At 53.7% G+C, this 20,628-nt stretch overlaps 1 protein-coding gene across 1 annotated transcript in view; it reads right to left on the bottom strand.

Moving 5' to 3' along the window:
* The window catches only part of FBN3 (fibrillin 3), a 128,390-nt gene that overhangs the window by 35,638 nt on the left and 72,124 nt on the right, over positions 1–20,628 (bottom strand). Inside the window, exons 23-46 of the mRNA XM_010828478.1 lie at positions 19,625–19,747; positions 19,211–19,486; positions 18,857–18,910; positions 16,952–17,077; positions 16,735–16,860; positions 15,341–15,460; positions 15,085–15,222; positions 14,922–14,972; positions 14,528–14,653; positions 12,068–12,292; positions 11,761–11,886; positions 10,900–11,028; positions 9,714–9,839; positions 8,102–8,227; positions 7,582–7,704; positions 7,286–7,411; positions 6,169–6,294; positions 4,466–4,588; positions 4,148–4,270; positions 3,342–3,467; positions 3,098–3,220; positions 2,126–2,248; positions 1,671–1,832; positions 650–718 (exon numbers count right to left, since the gene is read on the bottom strand). Of these exons, the coding sequence (XP_010826780.1) occupies positions 650–718; positions 1,671–1,832; positions 2,126–2,248; positions 3,098–3,220; positions 3,342–3,467; positions 4,148–4,270; positions 4,466–4,588; positions 6,169–6,294; positions 7,286–7,411; positions 7,582–7,704; positions 8,102–8,227; positions 9,714–9,839; positions 10,900–11,028; positions 11,761–11,886; positions 12,068–12,292; positions 14,528–14,653; positions 14,922–14,972; positions 15,085–15,222; positions 15,341–15,460; positions 16,735–16,860; positions 16,952–17,077; positions 18,857–18,910; positions 19,211–19,486; positions 19,625–19,747 (3,096 nt within the window). The remainder of the gene's footprint in view (positions 1–649; positions 719–1,670; positions 1,833–2,125; positions 2,249–3,097; positions 3,221–3,341; positions 3,468–4,147; positions 4,271–4,465; positions 4,589–6,168; positions 6,295–7,285; positions 7,412–7,581; positions 7,705–8,101; positions 8,228–9,713; positions 9,840–10,899; positions 11,029–11,760; positions 11,887–12,067; positions 12,293–14,527; positions 14,654–14,921; positions 14,973–15,084; positions 15,223–15,340; positions 15,461–16,734; positions 16,861–16,951; positions 17,078–18,856; positions 18,911–19,210; positions 19,487–19,624; positions 19,748–20,628) is intronic.

Genomic DNA, 20,628 nt, shown 5'->3' with positions numbered 1-20,628 from the left:
CAAAGCTCCCTCTTGATGGAATTCCCAATCTCATTATCCACTTTGGATAGAAGAATAGATGGATGGGTGGGTGGGTAAGCAGATGGACAGAGATGAAAAGTAGTGGATGAGGGAATAAACAACAGTGTGAATGGACAAGAACATGAGTGTGAATAAATAGGTGGGTGAGTAGGCAGATGAATAAATGAAAGGAGGAATGAGTAGGTGGATGGATGGATGTGTGGATGGATGGATATGGGAGGATAGATGTATCAATGGGCAGATAGGTGGATATGAAAAGCAGAGAACGGGTCAAATAAGCAAACGGGTCAATGGATGAAAAGAATGACTGGATGGATGGGTGGGCGGGTAGGTGAGTAGATGAATGGATTGTAGGTGAGTGGATGGATAAACGTACTTATATGCATGTATATATGGATGAATGGATGGAAGGAAGGGAAGAAGAAAGGGTGGAAGGATGGATGGGGAATGGATATATGGATGGGTAGATGGGGACTGGATAGAAGGATGAATCAACAAACCAATAGGTGGAAAAGCTGAGAGGACCTGCCCCCCACCCCAAAGTTGCCCAACTCTGCTCCTTGGTGATGGGACATGAAAGGAAGGTCAATCAGTGGGTACATGGATGGATAGTCTACCAGGAACTCACCTTCCAGGATGACAGTGATGGAATTAGGCCGGAAGCCCTCACCCCCTGGGCACAGGGTTCTGTACTCAGCTGCAAGGCAAAGAAGCTCTTGTGAGGGGCTGTGGGGTGAGGCATTTGGGCAAAGCTTAGGGGAAGCACAGGAGGGGAGGTCCCCTAAAAAGGCCTCAAGAATGGGCCTGGCATCCTGTTACCATAGAAACTACATCCCTTTACCTCCTCAGCCTCTGGAGCCTAGAAACTGGTACAATCATGGAGGATCTGGTGTCTGTGTGTGTGTGTATAAACACTTGCTCACCTTCAACATGTAAGCAGATGGATTTTGTGGTGGTAGTTGGGGGTAGGGAGGAAGGATTCTTGTGATCCAAAACCAGACTCTAATGTGACCACAAGTTTACCCCATGAAAGGAAGATCTTGCATGTACATTCACACACACATATGCCCCGGAAAAGGTACACACATGCCTCCCTGCTCCACACCTGAGGACTTTGCACATGCTGTTCCCATTGCACCACACATCCTTCCCCCTACACTGCCTGGAAAACTCCTACTCACTCTTCAAAACCTCATTCAAGTCCTCTCCTGGGAAGACTTCCCTTACCCACTTCCTCTCCATGGCTTCCTCTTTGGCCATCACTATGTCTCAAACAGACCCTTAGAATAGTTCTACTCTCAACAGTCCAGGGACTGTTGGTTTATGGGTGGGGGCAGGGTGCAGTGGCTGTATTTCATCCTTCTCTAGGTTCCTTGCCCTAGGAATTCTCAGTGTTTGTTGACTGACTGAGTGGGCAAGTAAATGTACACATACAAAGAATTTGCAGGAAGAGATGACAGAGGAGATTCTGGGGAGAGGTCGAAATGATGAACTGCTGAGAATATGCTGTGTGACCCAGGCTGAGTCCTTCTCCCTTTCTGGTTCCCAGTGTCCCTCCCTTAGCAGAGATGACCCCCTAAGCCCTAAGGGAGCCTGGACCAGGGCTAGGTCTCTGTCTTCTCCAGCCCCCACTCCACTCAGGGACTCACTGGTGTTGGCCAGCGGGCACAGCTCACAAGGGTTGCCCCAAGCCCGACCCAGGGAGCAACAGCAGGACGCCCGGGTGACGCCAACCCCGATCTCCGCACTGCAGGAAATGCCACCGTCCCCTCGATCCTGCGTGTCCAGGAAACAGTTCCCGACCCGGGTATCTAAACAGGCAGAAAGGGGTGGTTAGCAAGCGGTGGGGGAGAAATAGGGTGGGTGTGTCTGTGTGTGTGTTTGCACCTCTTGTATGTGTAACTGTGTATTACTCTATGTATGTCTGTGGGTGCATGTGTCTGTGTGCATATGTGACTCTGAGCATCTGTCAGTCTAGAGCCCAAAGGCTGTATCGCAAAAGACAGGGACGATTGCTCTGGCCAAGGGCCTGTCTATCGGGAGCAGGTGGCCTCATCCAGCGCGTGGACCCCAGAACCCCACCTGCAGCAGAGTGCATACTTACCCACGCAGCCCACGCCGCTGGGATTCAGCTCAAAATCCTGCGGGCAGTTGCAGAGGTAGCTGCCGGGGGTGTTGACACACAGGCCGTTGATGCAGTTCACAGGGTCTGCACACTCATTCACATCTGTGGGGTGGGGGCAGCATCAGCAGAGATCCTCCCCCTCTCAACTCACTTCCCTCCTGCCTTTTTCCTGGGGAGTCGAATACCTGGCTGCTGGGGGCTGGTCTTAAGGACAAGGCCCCTGGGAAGAAAGCCTGATGGGACAGTAGCCTGTCCCAGGCAACCCCCTGCTTTCCTCTGCTCTTTTCTGCTTGGCCTGGAGGTTTGCCTTTGCCAGCAGAGTCCACAAGCTAACATACAAAAACCAATATTGAGGACATGTTTCAAGCTAGGGGCTGGCAGACTACAACTTGTGGGTCAAATCCGGCCCCCTATCTGTTTGTGTAAATAAAATTTTACTGGTACACAAGCACAACCATTCATTCACTTATCACCTATGTCTGTTTCTAAGCTACAGGGCAAAGACTGTATGGCTGAAAACTGAACATATTTACTGGCTGGCCCTTCATTGAAAAAGTCTGCTGACTCCCATTTGGGATAGACAGGTGGGAGACCATTTTGATGGTTGCGGTGGAGGGAGCTCGACTTCATTGATTTACAGCGTCCTTTTTTTCTTTTGGCTGCATGGCATGCAGGATGCGAGACCTTAGTTCCCCAACCAGGGATCGAACTTGTGTCGCCTGCAGTGGAAGCATGGAATCTTAACCACTGGACTGCCAGAGAAGTCTCCCTGATTCACTGGATTTATTTGAGGGATGATAAATGATGATGATGATGAAGGTTAATGGAGAGGGGCACTATTGGAGGTGGGGTCAGACAAGGACTCCCTCCACTCTGTAGAGGACATGTGAGAAGAGATCTGTGGGAATTGATGGAACAAGCCTGCCACCCTGAACCCTGCGGACCCCACACCTGTGCAGTTGCCACCACCGCGGTCCAGCTCATAGCCCTCGTCGCAGATACAGCGGAACATCCCCGGCAGGTTCTCACAGCTCCCGAACACACAGATGTTCCCGAGCACACACTCATCCACATCTGAGGAGGAGTGGAGCCCAGGTGAGCACAGCCTGGTCAGCATCCCGCTCCTGCTGCCCCCAGCGCCAGCGACTCCAGGGACCCCCTGCTCTGCCCGCACCCCGGCCGCCCCAGACCTCACCCTGGCAGGCATGCTGGTCCTTGGTGGGGCTGAAGCCCATCTCGCACTCGCAGCGGTACCCGCCGGGGACATTGAGACACTGCCCATTCTCGCAAAGGGCCACATTCTCTGCACACTCGTCCCTGTCTAAAGGGACTCAAAGGAGGGGGGCTGGTGGTCAGCAGGTGAGGACCCACATGGTGGGGGCAGGCGGCCCTGATCACTCGAACCCTTCACTGTCACCTGGAGTTCTAGGGAGCTGGCAAGTAGCCTGGGGGGACTCAGACCCCGACTCAGTGGGCAGGTGATTGAGTCAGAGCCAGGGAGAGGACAGGGGTCATGGTCGCTCACAATCTGGGGTGGAGGGCCAACAGAAAGCAAGTATTCCTGTCCCCACACCCAGAAAACTCTACACATTTGGAGTCCAGGGGAGAAGACTGCCCCTAAGGGACTCTGGGACTTCCCTGGTGGCTCAGATGGTAAAGTGTCTGCCTACAATGTGGGAGACCCAGGTTTAATCCCTGGGTTTGGAAGATCTCCTGGAGAAGGAAATGGCAACCCACTCCAGTATTCTTGCCTGGAAAATCCCATGGACAGAGGAGCCTGGTAGACTACAGTCCATGGGGTCGCAGAGTCGGGCATGACTGAGAGACTTCACTTGCACTTGCACTTTCAAGGGACTCAGGGCCTGGCCTCTGGCCCCAAGGGCTGAAGCATCCACAGAGCAGTGAGTGGATCAGTGTGAGTCGTGGGCACCTTGGAATCCAGCCCCCTTGGCCATCCTTTCTGGACCCCTCCAGCCCTCCCATCCCACGCCCCGACCTCACCTTCACAGGAGAAGCCATCCCCAGAGAAGCCCAGGTGGCAGGCACAGCGGTAGGAGCCGGGGGCGTTGAGGCAGTCAGCTCTCGGGCTGCACCCATGCTCCTTGGAGGCGCATTCATCCAGGTCTGCAGGAGACGGAACCCAGGGTCCCCCAGGTGTGTGCGCTGGGGGGCTGTGGGGAGGCAGACCCTCCAAATCCCAACCCTGACCCTCCCCCATGGACATGCCTGAACCCAGACACCTCTGCCCGGCTGTAGCCTGCCCACTCACCCCACCCACCTCTGCTTCTCTGTCCAGACCTCTGGCCCCCAGACACTTACCACGGCATTTGAAGCCGTCCCCAACCCAGCCTGGCTGGCAACTGCAGCTGAAACTCCCAGGGGTGTTGAGGCAGGAGGCATGACTGTCACAGCTGTGTCCCCCAAGCTGACATTCATCTACATCTGAGAGAAGAGGGACCCAGGCATAGAAGGGCAGGGCCAGGAGATGAGGTGGAGGACAGAGGACCCCCCAAGAGGCCTGGGCCTAGTAGAAACAGGGCTTCAGGTACAGAGTGGGGAGACTCAGGGCAGGAGCAGAAGAAAAGACCTTCCCTAGGGTAGGACTGGGCCCAGAAATGCCCCTCACCACTGCAGGAGCTTCCACCCTCACCCAGAGCCCAAAAGGAAAACCCCCAAACTCAACAGGGCATGACTCCCAGCATGCCCCAGAAATGGTCTGAAATGGCAGCATGAGAGACTCAGGGTAGACAATAAGAGGAACTGTCCTTGGTTAGGATTCCTGGCTTTCACTAAAGGGCTTGGGTTCAATCCCTGGTTGGGGAACTAACATGGCACAGCCAAAAAAAGTCACTGTCTTAATGAAGACACTCTCCCTCTAAAGCAGGATTTCCTTCTAAACCACAGTGTCTAACCCTCAGCCAATTTTGCATCAGCCTTATCATCTCTGCGATGTTCATCAACCACCTAAGTGAGCTACCGTTCCCTGAAAGTTTTTCCTTTGTGAGAATTTTATTTGGCTGCACCAGGTCTTAGCTGTGGCATGCAAACTCTTAGTTGCAGCACGTGGGATCTAGTGCCCTGACCAGGGATCGAATCTGGGTCCCCTGCACTGGGAGCAAGGACATGGTCTTAGCCACTAGACCACCAGGGAAGTCCTCGCTAAAAGTTTCTTTACGCTGTCTCCCATTTTTACTTACGTGAATGTACTTTAGAAGAAAAACGTATAACAACGATCTCTAAGAAATCATGGTTTGGATGCTCTGTTTTCTAATGTTTGCTTCTACTATGCATTGAAATAACTACATAATGATGGCAAATAGAATTATGTTCTCCCTGCCAAGAAAGCATGTTTCAATCCTGACTCTAAGAACCTCTGAACGTGGCCTTTTTGGGAAACCAAGTCTTTGTAAATGTAACCAAATTAAAATGAGGTCCTCCTGGATTACAGGGGGTCCTAAATGCAATGACCAGTGATCTCACAAGAAGAGGAAAATTTGGACGCAGAGGGAAGAACACCCCGTGATGACAGACATGGAGACTGGAGTGATGTGTTCAAGCACTGTGGCTACCACCAGAGATGAGGAGAGAGGAATGGGCCGGTTCTCCCTCTGGGCCCCTGAGAAGGAACCAACCCTTCTGACACCCTGATCTCAGACTCTGCCCTCCAGAACCATTCTATATAGAGGAGACATCTGTGGTTCTGAGGCACCAGGTCTGTGGTCATGAACGACTGACATGTTTGAATGTTCATCGCTGTGACACTTAAAAGTATCAGGCTTACACACCTTAGGAACTGCTGTGGATCTAAGGGATCCAGAGTTGCCCCTGCAGAGCCATCAAGGGAGCCCCACGGGCATGTGATCAGATCCTATTTTTGCTTCAGCACGAGGGCCCACCAGTGGAAATGTGTAAGAATGAGGTCTGGCCTTGCTCTGTCCCAAGGGATGGGGTGGACCCCAAAGACCCTGAGCTGGTCCCTCAGGGGCGCCCCTCTGCGTCTGCTCCACTGACCACCAGCTCACCGGAGCAGCCCATGGCCCCCTTCCTGACGATGTAACCCAGCTGGCAGTGGCAGACAAAGGAGCCCCTGGTGTTCTCGCAGACCCCATGGAGGCAGATGTGGGGGTTCAGGTCACACTCGTCCACGTCTATGGGGTGACAGGAGAAGAAGCAGGTGAGGGTGGGGTATAGCAGCATGGCTGTGTGCCCTGCCACGTGGGTCCCGTGTCCAGGTTCTTTTTGCCCATCTTCAAGGGCAGGGAGCTCCCCTGATTCCACTACTGGTTATAGCTCCCCCATTCCACCCCTGGGCAGCTGCGAGAATTCAGTCAACATTCTATAGTTCATATTCCATGGAACACATCGGACTAACATTTCCAAAAAGATTTTACACCAATACATTAAGAAGATGCTAAGCTAAAGCTAAGGCCTGAAGGCCTTTTCAGAGCCTTTATTGCCGATGTGGATCTGCAAGAAGGGATGGAGGAGGCAGCATTTCCTACTTAACTTGGTCCCAAGCCCCTTTTGTTCAGTGTTTCCTAAGATTGCTGTGATCTGGAATGCTTAAGCTGCACTGAGCTGGACACCTCTCCCTGGGAGGGTTCCCTTTTTCATATCCTTGTACTCTGGCCCCAGCTCTGCCCTGATGGAGTCACCAGTTCACATCTGCTCCCCAGGGCCTGTGCCAACCAGCCCCCACCAGAAGATGGCAGTGACCCTGGCAGAGACGACAGAGACAAGGTCCCAAAGCAGGGCTCAGAGAACACAGCGTCCTTCTATCTCATACACCTTCCTCTGCATAAACCCCTTGGTCTCTGATGATCTTATAAGGTGACTCTCAAAGCCGGGCACGCACCTGGCTGTATGTGCTGGGTACACAGTGGGTGTTTAATAAGTGTATTCAAAAGAACAAGGTTTGGGGGGTCTCTGCTGCTGTGAACAAGATCCCGCAGGTCTCGGTGCAGGGCCTCGGGGTGCAGGTGGCCAGGAGCAGACCACCAAGAACAAACCTGCATCTCCCCTGCCCACGTGTCCCGGGAACGGGCCTGGCGTCTGCGTTGCCCACCTGTCTCCTTGTGGAAGGCCTGGTGAGTGAAGTGAAGCTGCCTCCTCCACCTGTATATAGTCCCAACTCCTCACCTACACACATCCTCATGTCCAACGTGGCCACAAAGCCGTCATAGCAGAGGCAGCGGTGACCCCCTGGCATGTTGGTGCACTGGCCCCCGTCACAGATGTCCGGATTCTGCTCACATTCGTCCACATCTGGGGGACCAGGATAGGGGTCGGGTTGCAGGTGGGAAGGGACAGAGGGGGAACCCCAGGGACACTTCTGCGGGGTCAGTGGCCTGGCTAGGGTGTGGCTGGCTTCATTTGGGCCGGGCCAGGTGGGTTCCCACATCCCAGGCCGGAGGGAGGGTGCCGCACCCACCCACCTTCACACGCCCTCCCATCGGGCATCAGAGAGTAGCCAGGTCCGCATTCGCACTGGTAGCTGCCCTTAGTGTTAACACAGTGGACGTGGCAACCACCGTTCCTGGTGCGGCATTCGTCCACATCTGCAGGAGGCAGGAAGAGGTAGGGGGCACCGCCGGAGGTAGGGCAAGGCGAGGTGGGGGGCGTGACGGAGGCGTGACAAGGCAGGAGGCGGGGCATGGCGAGGGCGTGGCAGGAGGCCGGGTGAGGTAGGCCGAGCTGGGGGCGTGGCAGGGGCGTGGCAAGGGGGGAGGGGGGGCATAGTGAGGGTGTGGTAAGAGGTAGGACGTGATGGGAGGCGGGGCAAGGTGGAAGTGGGAGGCTGGGCTAGGTGAGGGCCTGGCGGAGGCACATCAAGCAGGGGGCTGACTGTCGGGGCGGAGGTGGTCAAGGGTAGAGGCAGGGGCTCGGACTGAGGCCAGGAGAGACTGAAGCGGCGGCGGGGGCCGCGGCTGGGGCTGGGGGCGGGCGCGGTCTCACCCACGCAGCCTTGGCGGTCAGGTGTGCTCTGGAAGCCGGCATAGCAGGAGCACTGGAAGGCACCGATGACGTTGACACACTGGCCGTGCGGACACAGGCCGTCACTCAGGGAACACTCGTCCACGTCTACGGGGGAAACGGATGGCTGGTAAGGGCAGCAGGTGGCGGAGGGGCCCCAGGAAAGGATGGGCCTGTGCCCAGCCGCCTTCTGCACAGGGACACACGCATGCACGATGATGCACTCACACTCTTGCATCTATGCCCGCCCCACCACCCCCGCCATGGGTGTGAGTCTACATCTCACCCTGGTACAAACACATGCGTGAAGTCGTTTCAGTCATATTCAACTCTTTTCCACCCCATGGACTGCAGCCCTCCAGGCTCCTCTGTCCATGGGATTCTCCAGGCAAAAATACTGGAGTGGGCTGCCATGCCCTCCTCCACGGGGTCCTCCTGACCCAGAGATTGAACCTGTGTCTCTTCTGTCTCCTGCATGGCAGGTGGATTCTACCGCTGAGCCACTGGGGAAGCCCAGTACAAAAGGGCACCTCACCCTGATTCACACATCCACCCAGGTGCACACTAACAAGACACCCGAAACCCACCCTTGATACACACTCACCCTCAGCAGACAGACCCACAACCTGATCCACACAGCCACATGCACACAGCTCACACAGCAGCACACCCTCACACTTATTCGCAAACAAACACAATCACCCTCAGTAGACACACATCTGCATAGCCAGATGCACACTCAGACTCACAAACACACCTCATGCCCACTCATAAACATATTTGCACACCTTGCATTGCATTGGATTTGCCCTTGTGTCACATTTTCATATCCACTCAGGTAGACTCACAAAGAACCCTTGTGTGTGTGTGTGCTAAGTCACTTCAGTTGTGTCCGACTCTGAAACCCCATGGACTGTAGCCCACCAGGCTCCTCTGTCCATGGGGTTCTCCAGGCAAGAATACTGGAGTGGGTTGCAATGCCCTCCTCCAGGGGATCTTCACGACCCAGGGATCAAACCTGCATCTCCTATGTCTCCCGTAGTGCAGGCAGATTCTTAATCGCTGAGCCACCGGGGAAGCCCCACCCCCTGTGTACACACATACAAACACACGCTCAACAGACACACCTACATGCACACAGCCCCCTCCACAAACACACCCGTGTGCAAACACATGCCCACACTTAGACACACACTCTCTCACAACCTTATGTAGACACACAAATAACCACTTCCATCGCCTTACATAAGAACAATCATTCTTGTGTAAACACTTACACACTCACAGACTCACACAAACACCAATACACACTTACTCTTGGACAGATGCATTCCCAGAAAGACACCTGCATGCTCAGACACACAAATACACACTCCTTCCATCTCACAACCACACAAGTGACACTTCACATGGGTGCACACTGACCCACACTCACACACTCGATTTTCCGTTTTCACACAGAAACACACACAAATGTGCTCTCCCAGTACCTGATGCATGTGACCACTCATGCACACAAATACACAAGTATGTACTCAGGGAGATGCACAAACACACATACTCGTATCCTCTCCCTCTTGCAAGCTGCACTCACCTTCGCAGGCAGTGCCCTCAGCTGCCAGCACATGTCCAGGGGGACACTGGCACTCATAACTCCCATCTGTGTTGGTACAGGTGCCTCCCCGGCACAGCAGCGGGTCCCGGGCACACTCATCCACATCTGGGCATGTGGAGAGAGAGAAGAGGTGTGAGATGCTGATCCAGGTTGGTGTGATGGGGCTCATGGAAGCTCCCCCCTGTTGCCCCCATCCCCCAACCCTGTTGCCCTGGCTGAGGCCAAGAGAGTCTGGAGCCCTGGGGTGTGGATGACCCAGGGGAGTCAGAATGGGAGGGAAGCTGGAATTCTCAGAGTTTTCAGGGACACAGGCTGACATTCCTGGAGCTAAAGGAGGCCCTGAGGAACCCCTTCCCCACCCCAGAAGTGACAGGGGGAAGGCAAGGACCAGCCCCACTGGGCATTAGTACATGGAACCAGGGGCCTCACCACTCATCTCACAACTCTCCTCCCACTCCAGCCTCAGAGGCTTCCTCCCATCTCTCATGTCAACCTCAGGGCCTTTGCACACACGGTCCCCCCTTCCACCTTCCCTCCTCCCCACAGCAGCTCCTTCCATCCCTCACATCCACCCCAGGGCCTTTGCACACACTGCTCTTTCTCCATACAACTCTTCAGCCCTTCTTCACCACAATTACTCCCACTCTCTTGGCCCCACAGAATGGGATACATCCCTGGGGTTCTCAGCTCACACTGCACCATATAGCCCTTTCAAGTGCTTCTGACAGTGGCTCTTTATTTTCTGTTTGTCTAGGGATTTATTTTATCCTCCCTATTAGGTCCTGAATTCCAAGGAAATGGCCTCCTGTATCCGAGCTCTCCATAGTTCCCCCGAGTAGATGCATGTGAAACGTTCACTGAATGAATGAGAAAAATGAAGAGGGAAGAGGCTCCTCTCTCCAGGGCCCCTCTCCTCTTTTCATGCTACCCCGACCCTGGGAGAACCTGCCCAAATCTTGGTCCCCATGCTTCTCCTCCGAATGCCAGACCCAGTGTCCGGCAGTCTTCAGGGACGACACTCACACCTGCTGTCCCAGCTGGATCATGGCTTCTCTCTACTTCTGCCCCCTCCACCCACATCCAGCACAGCAATGTCCTCCCACCCCATTCCTCGGCTCGGCCCCAAGACCCGCAGGCACCACCCTGCCCTGGGGTGGCTGCCTACCCATGCAGTTCTTCATCAACATGAAGCCACTCTCGTAGCCACGGAGACACTCGCACTCAAAGCTGCCCGGGGTGTTGACACAGGTGCCCTGGCCACAGAGGTCAGGGGAGATGCGGCACTCGTCGATGTCTGTGGAGACAGTGGGCATGGGCCAGGCCTCCATGTCTGCAGACACCCAGGGCCACAGGGGAGCCCCAAGGCATTGAACAGAGCCAGGGAAATGGAGGTGCTGTGACTGCACCCCCAGATGAGAGGAGGGAATTTCTTTCCAGCCCGCAGGCCCCTAGAGATCAGTTTTAAATTAATCAATTTATTTACTTGCTGCATTGGGTCTTAGTTGAGGCATGCAGGGTTTTCAGCTGAGGTATGTGGGATCTAGTTCCCTGACCAGGGATTGAACCCAGGACCCCTGCATTGGAAGCACGGAGTCTTAGCAAAGGATTACCAGGGAAGTTGCCGGAGGTTACTTTGCCATGCCAAGTTGCTTCATTCATGCCTGACTCTTTGCAATCCTATGGACCGCAGCCCGCCAGACTCCTCTGTCCATGGGATTCTCCAGATGAGAATAATGGAGTAGGTAGCCATGCCCTTCTCCAGGGGATCTTCCTGACTCAGGGATCGAACCTGTGTCTCTTATGTCTCCTGCATTAGCAGGAGAGTTCTTTACCACTAGTGCCACCTTTTGCTAGCCCCTCCTTTTATAGCCGGGATCCTGGAGGCCCAGAAAGGGTATTGAGCTGCCCTGGGTCACACAGCAGACAGGCAGGAGGAACAAGGCCAGTTCTTGCCTTTTAGGCGCCTCTAGTTTGTGGTCCCCCATCCCTGCAGGCACCTGCCAAGGAGGCAGAGGCAGGTACATACCTGTGCAGTTCCTTTCCTGGGCATCCAGGGTGAAGCCCCCCGCACAGGAGCAACGGAAGCTGCCCACAGTGTTGCGGCACGTGCCATGGGCGCACAGCCCAGGGAAGGCTTTGCACTCATTCACATCTGCAGCACGGGAGTACAAAACGTCACACTACTCCATGTCCCTGAGTCCCCTGCCTCCTGAGCGTTCACCCCTCTAATCACAGATATTTGGTCTCTCCCAAACCTGCTTCCCACTCCAGGCCTCTGCCCATGCTCTGCCCTCTTCCCATCCTCCATCCAGGCTCCCCAAGCCCAAACGCACCTTTATAGAAGGGACGGCCTGACAGGAAGTCCCGGCTGGCAAAGCCCAGCCCCCGGGGACACAGGCTGGTAAAAGCCGGGGACTCGGGCTCAGGGCACGCCTCGCATGCGGTGCCCCATGCGGCCCCCACAGTACAGCAGCAGACATCCATCCGGTACTTGCCCAGCAGGGCAGCCCCACACTCGTCCTCCTCCCAACGCAGGAAACAAAGCTCCAGGCGCATGTCTGCAAGGAGGGGTGGTCACCGGTCCCACCCCTGCCACACTCTGGCTGCCAGGACAGGCAGTGTCGTCCAAAATGTCCTCCCCAGTGGGGAGACTGAATTTCTCAGCTGACACTCCATGTCCTCCAAGTGACCTTTTTTTTTTTTGGCCACACTGTGGGGCTTGTGGGATCTTAGTTCCCTGACCAGGGATCAAACCCAGGGCATTGGCAATAAAAACAGCTGAGTCTTAACCACTGGACCACAAGGAATTCCCAACAGTTAAACTGGAATAGGGTATAACCCAACAGTTACATTTTTTTAAAACAAAAATTTTTTAAAGATTTTTTTTTATGTGGGCCATTTTTAAGATCATTATTGAATTTGTTACAATATTGCTTCTATTCCATGTTTTGGCTTTTTGGCCGAGAGGCATGTGGGGTCTTAACTCCGGGACCAGGAAAGGAACCTGTACCCCCTGGATTGGAAGGCAAAGTCTTAACCACTAGACCACCAGGGCAATCCCCCAAAGTTACATTTTAATAATAACTTGCACTGCTAGGTGTTTGCTATGTGCTGCTGCTAAGCTGCTGCTGCTGCTAAGTTGCTTCAGTCGTGTCTGACTCTGTACGACCCCATAGACGGCAGCCCACCAGGCTCCGCCATCCCTGGGATTCTCCAGGCAAGAACACTGGAGTGGGTTGCCATTTCCTTCTCCAATGCATGAAAGTGAAAGGTGAAAGTGAAGTCATTCAGTTGTGTCCGACTCTTAGCGACCCCGTGGACTGCAGCCTACCACGCTCCTCCATCCAAGGGATTTTCCAAGCAAGAGTACTGGAGTGGGGTGCCATTGTGCTAGGCACTGTTCTAAGCTCATCAACCCATTTAGTCTTTAAAATAACACCAAGAGGAAAATGGTTATCATCATGCTTATTTTACATGCAAGAAAACTGAGGCAGAGACGGGTTAGGTAGCTGGCCTGAGGCCACACAGTAAGAGGTAGAGATAGATTCAAACTACGCCACCTGGCTCCAGAGTGTGTGTGTTTAATTTTTAAAACCTCTTCAGAATAATCTGGCAATGGATAAGGCTTCTTTCAATACCAGACACGATGGTCTAAGACTGGGGCTGGTTAACTATGGCCCACGGTGCCAACTGCCTGCTGTTTTTGTAAATAAAGTTTTATTGACATAGTCACATTCATTTATTTCTGTCCTACACAGTAGAGCTGAGTAACTGCAACAGATTCTGAGGCTCCTAAAGCTGAAAATATTTACTCTCTGGCCCTTTGCAGAAACAACTGGCTGATCCCTAGACTAGGACAATTTTTCACCTCTTGCAAAAGGAACATATGTTTAAGTGGATCTATTTGAAAATGAGACCCTGTTACAGAACCTTTAGAAAAAAATAAAGATAAACAGAAGTGCCACGACACACAGGGCTCCGTCTTAAGTTCTTGGGTACCCGATGCCTTGGTCCAGGGCTGCTCAGACAGCATTTCACCTGGCTGTGAATTCAGTACTATTTTTATTTTTTCTTTACTTGGCTACTTTCTTTCCTTGCTCACATTCTGGGATCAGCAAGAAAACCTGATGCACACCTGAAGCTCAGTTTAGAAGAAAATCAAAGCTGAAAAGAGTCATCAGGGCCCATCTGCCTTCTGTTGACCAGGCTCCATGGTGCCACCGAGGAGGCCACTAATGGGTCAATGTTACTATGGGAGGAAAAACTGATAGAATGCAGAGCCCTACCTGCTGGCTGGCAGATGCTCTTGGCCAAGAAATGTCCTGTTCAAGATGTTGATGGTGTAAAGCAAGAAGCCCTCCTTGAGGGGGAAAATATCTCAGAGCCTTTGAGTCTAAGAGCAAGCCATTCAGGGTGAGGGTTTGAGCCCTGGATGCTGAGGAAGGGCTGCAGGCATGAATTACCACTCATGATAGAGGCAGGTGCCTCGTGCTCAAATGCACCTCCTGTAAACCTTGTTTGGTAGCAAGAAAGAATATACCAAGGTGGCAGGTAACATTCCAAGAGACCGTACCATTTGCAATGAGCTTCATTAGAAGGGCAGTTGATTAAGGGGATCCAACCCCTCCAAAAAAACAAATGTCTTTGGAGACACATTAGCAAGGGGGTGGGCAGAGTACAAGAGGACCCCCAAGACTCCACCTGTCCCTAGGAAGGGCCTCCAGCTGCTGGGAGTGGAGGCAGTGAAGGAAGGGCTGGAGGCCCTGCACCGGACCCTGCAGGCCCACACTCACCTATGCACAGCCGGCCAGAGGTGTCCAGGATCAGGCCCTCTGGACACTCGCAGTGGAAGGAGCCTGCAGTGTTGATGCATCGCCCATTGGGACAGACTCCAGGGAAGACCTCACACTCATTCACATCTAGGCAGCAGCAAGCAAGGAGAAGCTAGAGCTGGAGGCTCCCAGGGAGCTGGCTCCCTATGGGCTCAGGACACCACGTGGTTCTTGGGGAGGTGGGAAGAGGCAGTGCCAGGCTCCTAGGCTGGGGGATTGTGGGGAAGACCCGGATACCAAGGAGGGAGCTCTCCAATGACTTCAGAGAGGGCCTTAGGCAGCCACCATGACACTTGCCTGCTCCTGGTGGTGGTGGTGGGGGAGTGGTGGTGAAGTGCACAGGGTGGGGAATTACCTTCGCAGCTGAGCCCCTTCACGCGGGCGAAGCCTCGGGCACAGGCGCGGTCTGTGATTGGGGAGAGGAGTCATTCTCTCCACCCGGATCCAGGGGACCTTTCCCCCGCATGGTTCTCTCAATGGCCAGGGAGCCCCCAGAGCCGCCCCCCCTAGGGCATTACCCATGTCACAGCGTTCGCAGGGGCTCCCCCAGGCAGTGCCGAGCGTGGCGCAGCACTCGGAGCGCAGGGTGGCTCCGTGCAGGTTCGCCTCGCAGCGGCCATCCTGGATCTTCAGCCAGCAGGTGCCTTTGGTGCTGTCTGCAGGAAGGGGCCGGCTGTGTCATTTGGCAGGCCCACACCTGCACACTAACCCGCAGAGACCCAGACTTCCCCGGGGCGGGCGTCGGGGTCCCCGCTGCTCCGTGGGGCCTCTCACCTAGGCACATGGTGCCAGAAGGTCCCAGGCGGCTGCCGGGGGCGCACTCGCAGGCGTAGGAGCCGGCCAGGTTGCGGCACACGCCATTCACACACGGGTTGGACAGGCACTCGTCGATGTCTACAAAGACAACCAGCCACCAACCCCCGTCAGATCCCTGAGCTGCAGGAACTGGAGCCTCACGCGACCTGAGGCCCCTCCCCTCTGCCGCTGCCAAAGTCCAACAGCAGGGGGCGCATGCGGTCAGAAGGCGAGGGAACGGACTGGGCAGGCGCAGAGGCGCGTGTTTGCATTAAATTGTGCAGTGCACCTGCGCGTGCATGCCGACACGCAGGATCCTGGGAGCCCGCAAGGGTGAAAGTGTACAGGGACAGGCACGGTGGGGAACGGTGGCCCTGCAAGGGTCACTCATGGCACAAGAGAGGCCGAGAGTGAGAGGCAGGAGGAAAACCCAGACGGGGAGACCTCGTTCTGGTGGGAGAGGGGGCAGTCTGCCGGAGGGTTGCGCTTAACTGTGTGTGTGTGTGTGTGTGTGTGTGTGCGCACGCGCTTGCTCGTGCAGGTATCTGTGAGTGCCCAGGGGTCTGTAATGGACAAGGTCATTGCAACAAAGTGTGTGTGAGGGCGGGTGGGCACATATTCCTGTGTGTGAGTATATTTAAGTGTGTGAATGCACAACTGTGTGGGTATGTGGTATCTGCACATATTAGTGTGTGTGTCTATGAGCCTAAGTGTGCGAAAGGGTAAAAATGTGGACACACACGTGTCTTTGAGAGTGTGCACATGAGAGTGTATGATGTGTGGGACTGTGACTATGAGTGTGAATATGGGTGTGTAAGTCTGTTTTGTGTGACTACTGGTGTGTGTAATCAAGTGATCATCAAGTGTGTGAATGTCAGAGTGTCTGTATAAGGGTGTGCCTTTGAGGGTGTAACTCTGGTTATGAGTATATGTGTAAAGAGTGAGAATTGTTCAGTCACTTAGTCATGTCTGACTCTTTGTGGCCCCATGGACAGCAGCACGCAGGCTTCCCTGTCCTTCACCATCTCCTGGAGTTTGCTCAGACTTATGTCCATTGAGTCAGTGATGCCATCCAATCGTCTCATCTTGTGTTGCCCCCTCCTCTTCAGGCCATCAATCTTTCCCAACATTAGGGTATTTTCCAATGAGTTGGCTCTTCGCATCAGTGAGAATAAGTGTGAATGTGGGTACTGTGTGAGTGTGTACCTAAGAGTGTAACTGTGAGACTATGAATGCATGTATGGCTTTGAGCATGTCTGTGTGGGTAAATGCAGGTATACATGCATCTGGCAGCATGTGTGTACCCAGAGCATGCAGTGTGCATAAGTACTTGTGTGTGTGTGCGTGTCTGTGTGCCCCCCAGGACCCTGTACCTTCGCAGGTCTCCGTGTCTGGCCGGAAGCTGAAGCCCTGAGGGCAGGAGCAGCTATAGCTGCCTGGGCTGTTCCTGCACCGCCCATTGTCACACAGGAGGCTGTTGAGGGCGCACTCATCCACATCTGCAATGCGGGCATGGGGCCAGAGAGTGGGGTGAGGGGTGTGCAGTGGGGGCGGCACCCCTCCGCCCGTCCACTCGCCCGGCACGCTCACCAGTGCACTCCCTGCCATCCGCGACTGCCTCGTAGCCCAGGTTGCAGATGCAGCGGTAGCTGCCCCGCAGGTTCTCACACATGCCGTTGGCACAGACGTCGGGGTCGAGGGCACATTCATTGATGTCTGCAGCAGGAAGATGGCATCAGCAGCTGCCCTGGTTCCCTGGAGGCTCCAGAAGCCAGGTCCTCCGGGGCCAGAGCTCCAACCTAGACCCTGCCTCCTTTCCCTGGAAACCAGGGTTTCTCAACATCATGGATAACTGGAGCCGGATCATTCTTTGCTTTGTGCAGGGGGAGGGGGGAACCTGTGCAATGTAAGATGTTGAGCAACATTTCCAGCGTCTACCCATGAAATGCCAAGAGCGCCCTCCCCAATATTTGTCCAGACATTGCCAAATGGCACCTGGGAGGTGGCAAACTGTCCCCAGTGTGGAACTCATGGAACAGACGTTATTACATCAGCAACAATTTCTTCTAAAGCACAATCATAATCACTAAAGTTATAAGATGCTTACTGTTTTGTGCCGAGTATATTAACTTATTTGGTCCTCACAACGTCCCTGAAATGGGACCTACGAGTATATCCACTTTACAGAAAAGGAGGTGCAGAGATGGGGAGTAACTTGATCAGTATTCAATCAGTAAACAGTAGGGCCTGGAGAGTTCCCTGGTGGTCTAGCGGTTAGGAATCAGTACTTTCACTGCCATGGCATGGGTTCAATTCCTGGTCAGGGAACTGAGATCCCCTAAGCCTCATGGCACAGCCAAAGAGGGGGAGGAATAGGCAGCCCTATATATATCAAAAATGAAAAAAAAAAGAAAAAGAATGCTGGCTGGGATTTAAACCCAGGCATTTGGATCCAGAATCTGTCCCTTTAACTGAGGGAGGGGCGCTGGACATCTGCCCTGCCCCCATGACCCAGTGGTGGATGGGAAACCTGGCTGTATCCTGAATCCTTTTATTTGTTGCTCAGGCAGGAAGGCTGTAACAGGAAAGGATGGTGTCATAGGTTGGAGTCCTCATCCCCAGGATCACCTCAGCACGTGACTTTATTTGGAGATGGACATACAGTGCATTCTAATATGATTGTATCCTTATAAAAGTGGAGGTCTGGGTACAGACACACAGGGCGAACCCTGTGTCAAGAGGAAAGCAGAGGAGTTTGGGATTAACATATATATGTGCCTACATGTGTGCTCAGTCACTTCAGTAGTGTCTGACTCTGCAACCCCATGGACTGTAGCCCTCCAGACTCCTCTGTCCATGAGATTCTCCAGGCAAGAATACTGGAGTGGGTTGCCATGCCCTGCTCCAGGGGATCTTCCCAACACAGGGATCAAACCCACATTTCCTATGACTCCTGCACTGATTCCTTACCACTGAGCCACCCGGGAAGAAGTCCTTAACATATATACATTACCCTATATAAAACAGAAAACAGACAAGGGCCTACTGTATAGCATGAGAATTAAATTCAATATTTTATAATAACCTATAAGGGCAAAAATCTAAAAACTGTATGTATGTATATATATACTAAAATATATATACATACTGAAAATTATACATATCATACGTATATATAGTGCCTGAATCACTTTGCTGTACACCAGAAACATTGTAAATTTAAAAAAAAAAAAAAGGATGAAGGCAGAGATCAGGGAGATGCTTCGACCAAGCAAGGATTAACAGCTAAGTGCCAGACACTGAGAGAGGTGTGAGACAGACTCTTCCTCACAGCCTCTGAAGAGGCCACCCCTGCTCACACCTTGATCTGGGACACTTAGCCTCCACAGCTATGGGAGAATGCCCTCCCAGCCTGTAATACTTTGTGAAACCCAGTGACCTGACCGGGTTCCCAACGACGTCCCTGGCCCTCAGTCCCAGCCCCAACCCGCTCACCTCTGCCATCCGTGGTGATGCCAAGACCGCTGCTGCATAGGGCCTGGAACTCAGCTGTGGTGGCAGGAACAGGGAGAGGGGGGCGGTCATTGGCCATTGCTGAAGCCAAGCCACGCCCAAGAAGTGGCCCCTTGGGGCTGGGCAAGGGTCTAGGACTAAGATGCCTGCTCCAGTGGGAAGAACAGTTTTCCTTCTGTCTCTTCTTGGGGGAGAGACATCCACCCCACCCCATGGGAGCCAAGCCCCCACCACCACTGTCCCCTCCTGCCCCCCGCAGTTATAAACCACAAGCAAGGACTAAAGGAAAGCGGGGCCATGGAAAGTTCATGGGGGCGGGGCAGCTGAGGCTCTCACCAGAGTCCTTGGGGGGACACAGCTGGCAGGGCTCCCCAAACCCATGGGCCGGGCTTGCACAGCAGCACTCAGATTTGGTGACAGCACCAGGGAAGGGGCGGGCGCAGGAGCCCTGGTCGAGGGTCCCATAGCATGTGCTGCGCACATGGGTGTCCACGCACACTCGACCATCGGCGGCCACCGCGAGCCCCCCAAGGCAGCGGCAGTGGAAGGAGCCTTCGGTGTTGGTGCAGTGACCATTCATGCAGATGCCTGGCGTCTGGCACTCATCGATGTCTGCAGGGGTCGTGCAGGGGGCACTGCAATGGGTCCCAGCCACCGCATCCCCACCCCCCACCCGCCCTTGCTACCTCCCCTCTCCTCTTCTTCCCCATCCCCATGGGTTCCCCTATGGTCCAGCCTGCAGTTTCTCACCCACACAGTGGCGCCCACCAGGTGCCAGCAGGAAGCCGGGTTTGCAGAGACACGTGAAGCTGCCGTCCTCGTTCAGGCACACTCCGTTGGCACACATGGTGGTGGCTGCACACTCGTTGTGGTCTGGGGATACCAGGAGAGGCTGGGTCCCTGCAAGGTCCTGGCACCCACCCTTTCATTGGGCCAGTCCTGCCAGGTAGACCAGCCCGGCCCTCATGTTTCCAGGAACTGCTCCCGGGGCTGTGGGAGCCTGATAGGATGAGACATGGCTGTCAGAGACTAGTTTGGCATGGGTATTAGGTTGCAGGACTGTGAACTCCCCTGGGGCCAACTGGCACCACTAGCTCATATCTGCATCTTCCCTCCTGGCACACATAGGTGCTCCATGAATAGGTGTTCAAAGTCCTTTAAATAAGTCAGGTGGTGGCTGCACAACATCTCACTAAATGCCTCCAAACTATTCATTTAAAAATGGTTAAGACGATAAACATGTTATGTAGGGACTTCCCTGGTGGCTCAGTGGTAAAGAACCCGCCTGCCGATGCAGGGAACTCAGGTTCTATCCCTGGTCCAGGAAGATCCCACGTGCCAAGGGGCAACCAAGCACATGTGCCATAACTACTGAAGCCCGAGTGCCTACAGCCTATACTCTGCAATGAGAAGCTCATGCGCCACAGCTAGAGAAAGCCTGTGAACAGCAATGAAAAGCTAGAGCATCCAAAACAATAAAAAAGTTGTGTATATTTCGCCACGATAAAAAATGCAAAAAAAATTGAAAAAATTAGGTAGTGGTTGCATGACATTACAAATGTACAAAAATGCCACCGAATTGTTCCCTTACAAAGGGTAAGATACAAACTATTCTACATAAAATAGATACACAAGGTCCTACGCTATAGCACGGGGAACATATTCAATATTTTATAATAAACTATAATGGAAAAAAAGAGTTAAAATGGTCAATTTTACACTGTGTAATTGTCCCATAATTCTTAAAAATGCAA

This window comes from Bison bison, unplaced genomic scaffold, assembly GCF_000754665.1.
Source record: "Bison bison bison isolate TAMUID 2011002044 unplaced genomic scaffold, Bison_UMD1.0 scf7180017864492, whole genome shotgun sequence".
Taxonomy (NCBI): domain Eukaryota; kingdom Metazoa; phylum Chordata; class Mammalia; order Artiodactyla; family Bovidae; genus Bison; species Bison bison.
This window is presented reverse-complemented; position numbering and strand designations above follow the sequence as displayed.